This window comes from Cynoglossus semilaevis, chromosome 2, assembly GCF_000523025.1.
Source record: "Cynoglossus semilaevis isolate Cse_v1.0 chromosome 2, Cse_v1.0, whole genome shotgun sequence".
Classification (NCBI taxonomy): domain Eukaryota; kingdom Metazoa; phylum Chordata; class Actinopteri; order Pleuronectiformes; family Cynoglossidae; genus Cynoglossus; species Cynoglossus semilaevis.
In genome coordinates, this window is record NC_024308.1 from 10940061 (window position 1) to 10949824 (window position 9764).

At 48.3% G+C, this 9764-nt stretch overlaps 1 protein-coding gene across 1 annotated transcript in view; it reads left to right on the forward strand.

Moving 5' to 3' along the window:
- The first annotated feature begins 359 nt into the window (after nt 1-359).
- Nucleotides 360-9764, forward strand: part of pik3r3b (phosphoinositide-3-kinase, regulatory subunit 3b (gamma)) — a 40595-nt gene continuing 31190 nt past the window's right edge. The window contains exons 1-2 of the mRNA XM_008337770.3: nt 360-480; nt 3253-3338. Coding sequence (XP_008335992.1) covers nt 3260-3338 — 79 coding nt within the window. The 5' untranslated portion in view covers nt 360-480; nt 3253-3259. The remainder of the gene's footprint in view (nt 481-3252; nt 3339-9764) is intronic.

Here is a 9764-nt window from a genome sequence, read left to right on the forward strand (position 1 = left end):
GGGACTGATCAGCTGGGACTGATCAGGTGACCGTGAGACTGGGACTGATCAGTGAGACACTGTCGTGGTGGTGCCACTGTATGTCGAGGATGTGGTTAAGTTCATTCTCTTTAGAAGGCTTCAAGAAGGAACTTCTGAAATGGAATGAAGCTAAATTAAAAGAATCGGTTCCAGTCCTATCACTGATCCTGGTGGGGTTGTGGTTTGGTGACCACTACCCTACAAAATTACAGGGCAACAGCCAAAGTACTGACCCTGGAGGTAAAACTGCTAAGAAACACATACTGAAATAATCTCCTCACACCGGCTGTCCTCTGTCCTCCCTCTTCTGTCCTCTGTCCTCCTGACAGATGCTGCGCCCGGATCTGGATCACTATGATGTTTTGTCTCTGACTCATGCCCTCAGAGGCTTCCTGCAGAACCTGAGCTCCCCCCTCATCCCTGCAGGGGTCCTCAGTGAGCTGGTCCATTCTGTTCAAGGTACAGTCTGAGTCACTAAAACACACCGTCCACCACACAGACACATTTTCTCCCATCTTTTAGAGTGAGTGAGGTACTTTTGGCTACATCAACTTCATGTGTGACCCCCCCCAACCCACAGCCCCTCCACCCAGAGTTCTGTGGAGGGTTCACCGGAAGGTCATGTCTGCACCACACCGACCCAGTAATCCAAGCTTTGGAGTTCTTCTTTAGCTTTCAGCAGTATTTCCATTTCCATAGTTACTGTCTGCTGGAGTTCAGCCCCTGCAGCCACCCCTAGACCGCCCCCCCCCCACCCCCACCCCGCCCCGCGCTTTCTCACACACTGCAAGATTAAACTTTCAGCTTGGTTTGAGTGGCTGCCCCCCCAGAACAAGAGTCTCTCTCTGTACTCTGGACCTCCCTCCCCCTCAGCCAGCAGACATTTCTATCCTACCCTCTCCCCATCTTTTAGCCCACTGTCTCATTTTTTATCCATCTCTCATTTTATCAAGTCTTTCAGAGTCGCTGTCTCTGAAAAACACAGTCAAAAAGTAGAGGTTGGTGAGAACCAGCAGTGGTGGGTTATACTGCTGCTGTCCTGTAGGGGAGCTGTGTCACCACATCAAGTCTCAAGGCCCTCCCCTCCTTCCCCCCACCTAGCACCACAATCCAAATGTCCAGTCAGCCTCCGTCCCATGTGACCATGTGTAGAGACAGACTCCGCTCTCCAGCCTTGACCTTAACTGACCACCAGGGTCAACTGCAATCCATAATCCATATATGTCTGTATCTGTGTGTGTGTGCAGGTGGGTGGAGATGGATGGCTGACAATCTGCTGCAGTCTGATGGAGGTCATAGAGGTCACCTGTCTTTGTCTAAACACTGGACACACACACACACACACATACACACACAGATACTTTAGGAGATCCTTGAAAAAAAAAATTCTATAAATGTCATCAACAGTTAAATGATAAACATCCGTCAGAAACACTAATAGTCATTAAACTAAACTACCGGACTCCACCCTCAAGGACCCTTCGACCTCACCCCTCTGTCCGTCTGACCTTTAACCTCTGGACATCCAGACACTGCCCTCATTCTGGGAACATATATACAAAACACAACGGTTGCTTGACACACACACACACACACACACACACAGAAACACCTGGAAGTAAATCAGAACATTTGATGTAATGTTTACACAGTCCAGATGGAGGCACTGTAAGTGGCACCTATGGTGAGCTAAATGCTTTTTAAAGAAAACAGTGATGTCACGGTGTTTTGTTGATGTTTTATGGTATTGCAGTACAGTGGTGTCTCTCTTATGGCGGTAGTTGTGTACCAAGACCCACCACGAAAAGGGAAAAAGCATTTAGGAGGCATCGTAGGGCGTTAATATACTATACATATAATGGCACAGAGCAAAGAGAACGAGTGCTGGACAGACAAGGGGAGATGCTGAGAGATGCTACGATGCATGAACCAATCAGCACGAGGAACACAATGCTGTGTTCGATCTCCTCTAGTTAAACAAAGCTTTTTTTAATCACAAAAATAATGAAAATATTGCAAATTTAAAAGAAAAATACCGTAAAATATCACAATTTAGCGAAACTTCTGCGGGACAGATAAAAAAAGAGCGGTGTTCACTGTCACTGGCTCTCTGTCTGACCTCCACCATCACTGACATTTAATCCATGAGCCAATGAGGAATGGTGTTGGGAATAGGCTGCGTGCAGAAGGGATGATGATGATGAGGCCCGCGTGGGCCACTGAAGTCCCATGTTGGCAGGACAGTGACGAAGACATTTGTGGTCACTGATGTCAAAGTCAGAACCTTGGTCTGGTCCTAATCTTCAGAGTATTACCTCCTAATCTTCAGAGTATTACCCACTAATCTTCAGAGTATTATAGTACTTAGTCAGTAGAATTGATCGGTTCTTTATGTGAAACATTTTTAAATATTTTCCTGGCGTATATATGAAGTACACATATGAAGTTTTTTCCTGCTGTTTTTCCCTTCAGTCTGTGACCTCAGAATGACCTTTAGGTTGAAGTGATGACGGTGTCCCAGTGGATCCAGGTCCTGACAGATATGTCCCAGGTTCAATGGTGAACGTGTGCGCTCCCCCTTCTCCTCGTCATAAACTGGGGATGTGTGTGTGTGTGTGTGTGGGGGGGGGGGGGGGGGTCACAGCAGGCGCAGTGACATATGTTTCCTCATCCATTGACCTGTGTTGCAGCAGTGAAGGTTCTGTGAAGGTTCTCATCAGTACGTCTGGTCCTCTTCAAACACGGCCCATTTTCTAAACCCACAGTTAATGCAAGAGGAGGAGAGGCTATTGTCCCCCGCCTCACCCCCTGCTGGGTCATGTTTACAGACCTGCTGGTCTGGAGGTCCTGTGTGAGGTTCTCCACACTCAGGAGGTCAGGGTCCAGCAGCTGGCTCCTGGACCAGCTCAGGGTCCAAACAATGGATGTCCTGCTGGGGTCGTAGATCTTGTCGGAGTCCTGCTGTGATATGTTGTGGGGTGAAGGTTCTGTCAGCACCACAGCAGGGTCGTCTGCTCCACCTTCACATCCACGTCTGAAGATCAGAACTACACTCTGATGGGATGTTGATGGGTGGAGCTCCAGCACAGTCCACACTAATGTTCATGCTGATGTTCACGCTGAACCGTAGTATTAGTGTGGTCCATCTCTGGGCTCTTCTCTTCTCTGATCAACTCTGTGGGTCAAACATCTTCCTGTTCCTGTTCCTTCATCTGTCTTCTCTGTCCACAGGGTGGACATGGACCTGCAGCACCAGCTGAGGATCATGGAAGTTCTGACCACCACAGCAGATCTGGTGGACCAGCATGCAGCACCAGGTAGGATTCAAACTGGTTGAACTGGTCACCTGCTTCACAGATGGTCAACTAAACTCCTGCTGCCCTGTCCCACTGCCCTCCTGCCCCCTGCCCCACTGCCCCACTAACTGCTGTGAACTACATGTTTGGTTTGATTAAAAATGTGTGAAACAAACTTTGTTTCCCGAGCCACGTTAAAAAACTGAGTCTGTTTGAGCAGAGTTGTCTCTGCCCCAGACCAGAACCACGATCGGCAGACTAGAGCCGTCGTCTTCAGTCAGTATGAGTTACTGACACAGATTGATGGAGACATTGATGGACCAATAGAAACTGATCAGATCAGTGTCTGATCATTGGACGAGAGGAAAGTGTTCAGGTCAGGACCGGTCTCTGAACCAGGGTCAGTCAAAACCTGGAGGTGACCTTTGTCCTTCCTTCTTTTTGGTTGGTGCAGAAGAGTCAGAGTGTGTGTTTGTGTGAATTAAGTGCAGATCAATGAGGCTGTTTGAGGACCAAAGGAAAGGTCAGACAGCAGGTGTGCAGCTGATTGTGTGGTCCAGTCCTGGACTGTTGACGTCAGTGTGTGTAAATGTCAGTGGGTCAGTGTTGTGGTGTCTGTTGAGGCCACAGTCTGAGGTTGTGACAGTAATAATGGTGGTGACAGAGGAGCTGTGGAGTTCTGTCAGAGGAGAGGAGCTTCAAGTGTAAAAAGCAGTGGTCCTATTGTGTTGTTATTGTTTTTCTGCAGACATTAAAGTGACCCCTGTGGTCAGTGGTCTTCTTCACCTTCATACAGCCACAGACAGAGCTCATCAAAGTTCTTGACGCTCCTAAAATTTGAAACATGGTCCATTATTTAACCTGTGGAACTGACAGTCAGTCACAGAAACATGAAGAGTTCTGCTAGAAGAACACGTTCCACAGGGGTTCTCCTCAGAGCGTCCTGGTTTAACTTCCATCTCCTGCTTTTCCCAATGTTTCATCATGTTGGGAATTGTCTGTAACTAAGTATTTTAAGCTAACATCACAGCAACAAAAGGACCAAAGAGAGCTTTTCAGCGCCGTCTTTGAAGTGTGTTTTTTGTTACATCTCTCACACAACCCTCTCTTCTCTGTGGGGTGTCGGAATAAAGCCCTACCCCCGCTCTGGGCTTTTAATCAAGGGAATTCTGTGAGAAATGGTATTGATGTGGAGCGCTCTCACTCTCACACTCTGGTTATTCTCATTCCACAAACACCATCTGCATCTGATCAGAGCAGATCTTCACAGGATCCAGGTTTGGTGTGAACACAGTCATGTGGAATTCAGCCAAGTTAGAGGAAGAAGAAGAGGAGGAAGAAGGAGAAGGAGGATATAATAGTGAACAGAGTTGTTGTTCGTTCATGCTGATTTTCCAGTATCCCATCATCATGTAAATCATGTTGTTCCACTGGCTGGTCCTTGAACGCACCACGTCTACACTTCACTGCACCATGTGCTCCTACCTGAACCACTGACAGTAGTCAGAATAATCAGTAGTGGCCTGGGCCTGACCACTGACCTGTGACCTCTGACCCTGCTCCACATTCATCCACTCCAGTCTGGATTGGACTGGTGTGGAGGTCTTAGATCTAGACCAGAGAACTGTGACTGCTGCTGTCACTGAGATTTCTCTGTTCTCAAACATGGAGGTCAGGTTCGTGTGTGAGTTTTTTTCTCACCTATTACCTCCTCCACTCACCCCTCCAGACAGCATTAGTGGAGGTCAGAGGTCACAACAGTGCCTGTTGGCGGTGTGTTAACCCCTTAACAAAGGGCTGATGTCCCTGTGTGTGTGTGTGTGTGTGTCTGTATCTATGTGTCTGTTTGTGTGTGTGTGTGGGGGTGGGAAGAGGGGTAGTGGCGTCTGCCCACTGACCTCCTTGTCTCTAGGCCTGTTTTCCAAATGGAGTCTGAATATATGACCAGTCTTACTCCAGCTGATCAGTACGTCTCTCTGTGTGTGTGTGTGTGTGTTAAAGTACTTCATGTTTATATGATGAGGTGGAGGTCACTCCAGGCCACTACTGTGATTTTTGGTGTGTATACAGTACTTGTCGGCGTACTGTGTGTTACTACACCGTCTACATCAGCTGAATACCAGGTGACGTAGACCAAGTAATACTGCAGTTTTGAAGTAAATACACAAGTCAAGGTTGGACTACTTTTGAACTACTGACAGTTCCAGGTTTTCCAGGATCCATGAAGTTCGTTTCATTTTCAGATCAGTTATTTTTAACAGATATTTCTGTCTCTGTGTCGTCCAATCATCAGAGGTCAGAGGTCAGAGGTTAGCTGTAGATGAAGGTAATGACCTCTGAAATGACTTTGTTAGCTGGGTACAGGGAGACATGTGGTCTGGTCAGACCCAGCAGGGGGTCAGGGGGTCAGGGTCACACACACACACAAAGGGTCAGGGACACGGCTGTCAATCTGAGGGGGTGAGGGGTGGGAAGGTGGGGGGGCTGAGGTGATGAAATGACAGAATATGAAATAGGACTCAGTGCTGATGGTTTTGATCCCGGTGCTGGTCCCCCCCCCCCAGACCCACTCTGGACCAGACCCACTGTACTGGGCTACGACAGATGGTTCTATAAAGTTCTGTGATACCTGGAGCTCACGTTTAGTTCCCACTTCTGTACCAGAGTTCATCAATAGTCCCCACTGATGATTCAGTACCAGGTCCTCTCTTCAGGAAGTCCTGGGATTCCTGATTCAGTTTTATTATGGGATGTTTCTAAAACTTCCTGAGAGTTAGAGGAATTATTTCATCTCACAGTTGATGATTAAATCATTTTCACCCCCCCATGCCTCCCCCTCTCTGTGAGTCATCAATAATACATTGAACCTCTGACCCAAAGTTATAATGAAGCAGATAACGGTGGAAATGAAACGTCCCACTCTCCATGTATCAATTAAACGGCTGTGTGTGAGTGTGTCCATCCAGTTGTGTATTTCCCAGCAGCTTTGTGAGGTATTTGCTCCACTGAAGGGCAGATGTGATGGATGGCTGAGCTGAGTCCAGCTGTGAATACCAATGTGCTGCTGCACCCCCCCCCCCAGACCCACTCCCTCTCCTGTCTCTTTTTCTTTGTCTCTTTGTTGACTCCGTGGAGCTGCAGACGTCACAGCTTCTCCTAAACACAGAGGAACAGACCAACGATTGGTCAGAACCAGAACCAGGACCATTGTGGGGTACGGCAGGTCCCCATCACACTGTGGATAACACCCCCACAGTGTGGGTGACACCTGTTCTTTCATGTCACAGGTCTGTGTCTGACCTTGGCTGGAGAACAACGTCTCTGACCAGTAACAACCGTCAGACGTTGTCCTCCAACATCAGCCCTTCTTCACGCCTCAGTCCTCCGTCCACCGCCGTCTCGGTGACGTATTTTTTTCTCGTGTCCCGACTTTGCTCCTGACCTGCAGCGTTTTATGGCTTTTATGGGCTGCAGAGTTATGGAACAGACTTTAACAGCTAATGTGTAGCGAGCCCCCCCCCAAGCATCCCCCCTCACCAGCCTGGGGGGCTCTGCCTGCTCAACCACATGGAAAGTTATATGATGCTCCACCCAGACCTCCACCCACTGAAGGTCAAGGACACGTTGTATGAAATCTGAGGGTGAGGAACAAACAGAAGAGGGAGGGCGGAAGGAGAGAAGTGTCCTCCTCCTCAGGTTACTATAAAGAGAGGAGCTCACCTTTACTTTTATGTGGGGGGGGGGGGGGGGGGGGGCAGCACGGAGCTGAAGCTGAAGTGATTGGTGGATGACAGGCAGGGCCTCGAGTCTGTTGGTTTGTGGGGTGTGTGTGTGTGTGTGTGTGATCCTGGTTTAGATGCACTTGTGGGGACATTGTTAATGTTCAAAGTTTAGTTTGGAGTTAGAATTAGATCTAGGTTCAGATTAGAGTTGTGGCTGGGATTAGGATTAGTTACATCTTTGTACCAGGTAGGTTAGGGTAACAAGGTCGTCTTTGTCAAGGTTTCACTAAAACACACAACCTGTGTGTGTGTGTGTGTGTGTCCAGCAGGCAGCGCTGACCTCATCTTTGGCACCAAGTCAAATCCTGCAGCTAACAGCAGATGCCCTCCCTGCTCCCTCTGCTCCCTCTGCTCCCTCTGCTCCCTCTGCTCCCTCTGCTCCCTCCCCATCTCATCTTTTTCCTCCTTCTACCTCCTGAATGTGTCAGATGTTCATTTCCTTCACTCCACTCTTCTCCTTGGTCCTCTGTCTGACTTCAGTCTCCACAGCTGACCTCCTCAGATCATTGGATCACGTTTCTGTAGGAAAGTGCATTTCTTTCAGCTGGAAACCTCATTGTCATGAGGTCAAAGGTCACAGTCTCTCCGTCACCATTGCAGCTTCTTCAACATGTGATCTTGTCTTCACTTGGCCCACAGTCAACGACCACGTTGTACTGGGCCGCTCTAACAGGCAGCAGTGAGAGGCTCATCTGTCCTGAGTGCTGCGTTGCGTTCAGGGACCTCTGATGAAATTAGTCTTCCAATGAGCTCAGTAATTCCTGACTTTCTGACTAACCCACTGGTGGGCAGCACTCGCTCGAAGTCCAAGCACCATCGGCTGTGTGTGTGTGTGTGTGTGTGTTTGCAGAGGAGCTGCTTCTTTTTGATGTGAAGACCCTGACCTTTGACCTTCAGGCTGCTGCCTCCTGGTGTCTCACTGTAGTTTACAGCAGTGATGACTTTTCACATATGATTTCTCTGTCACGGACACAAACGCAGCATGTGGTCCAGTGGACCAGGGTTCAGGTGTGGGAGCAGAGGTTTGACTCCAACTAGCACCAAAGTCAACTCTACTCCTCAGGCATGTTGTGAAAAAGTTCAGATGCTGAAGATGAATTTCCATTGGGGAAACAGACATCTGGTGATTCGTTCAAGTCCCGATTCCTGCTCTGTATTTATGGGGATGTACCATGAACCCATCAGTCACTCGGACATCTCACATCTAGAGGGTAATGCAGCATCTCGCTTTTCCACCTGGACTGTAATACCCACAGTATGTAGTAGTGAAGATCAACCTGTAAATACTGGGCCACGCCCTGAGTCGGCACCGACCATGGTCAGTCCTCAAGGCTGCTTCAAAGAATCTGCCGTGATCCACCTGTGGAGGTTCAAATCCAGCAGCGGTCGAAGGAGTGAGAGCAAGAAGTTGACTGTGAGCTGGACCAGTTGGACCACAGCCTGGTCTGTAGGTGTGTCTGTGGTTCTGAGGAGGATAAAACCAGGTGGTGCCTGGGTCGCTGCATCTTCAGAAACAAACTGCGTCAACAAATTCCCTGGATCAACGTTCTCAATGTTTTATGCAGACAGAGGTTGTCGGTCCAACTCCGTCTGTGTTTTTTCATCATTCAGGCAGCGTGCCGATGGAAGACGAGTTGGCGCATCACAGTTAGAACCTGAACTGTTTTACTCCCCGGGACTTGAGCTCCTGCCCGTCCACAAAGTTAGTTCTGCTGCGGTGCTCCACTCCTTCAGTGTCAATATTTCCTATTGAATTGAACTGCAGTCAGAAGTTGGAGAACTTTTTTATTGATTGGGGCTGAGGATTGAGCGGAGCAGCCGCGGCGGAGTCTCGGCGGTGCAAGGCTTTCATCTGGCGATGTGCTGCCAGGCTGTTTAATAAGTGATGAGCAGCCGACAACTGTGGCCGGCCTTTCTTATGGAGATAATCCATATCTGATATTGCATGCACCTCCACACACCGTGAGATAGAAGACAACTGGGAGAAATCCACCGCCACGACGCCACGCTGTTCAGAGTTTCTCAGCGAGAACAGCCTGGAGCGGCGTCTACACGGAGAAAACAGACAAATGAGCCTGAATGTTGTGGAGTGATTTTCTCTCTCAGAGAAACAACATCACAGCGGGTGGTATGGTCTTCATGTCTCTTCACATCCTCTGACGACTGCAGTGATGATGATGATGATGATGATGATGATGATGTTGTTAATGGAGGATGGAGGAGGAGGAGGACAGTGGTAGTGATGGTGATGAAGACCTTGGCTGGTTGATTGGTCGTGTTCCTCTGAATTCTAAAGCAGCTCTCAGTCATAACAGCAGCAGCTCCGTGTTCATCTGTGATTCATTACTGTAAATGAGGATTAGAAGGCTGCAATTACTCCATGATAACACAAGAAGCCGCTCCTGATTATAAGGGTTAATTATCCTGACCTGCCTCTGTGTGTGTGTGTGTCTGTGTCCTCTAACCTAGGACTCTTCCTGTCAGGCTCCACTTCCTCCTTTTTCCCTCATTGTCAATTAGTTTCTGCCTAATTCTCAGTAAATGTCAGGTAAAAATGTCATCAAATGAAAACAGCACAACTCTCTTATTTTTCTGTTAAATGTCAAACCCACAAAATTTGAAAATATAATCAAATCATCACACTATATATATATATATATATTTA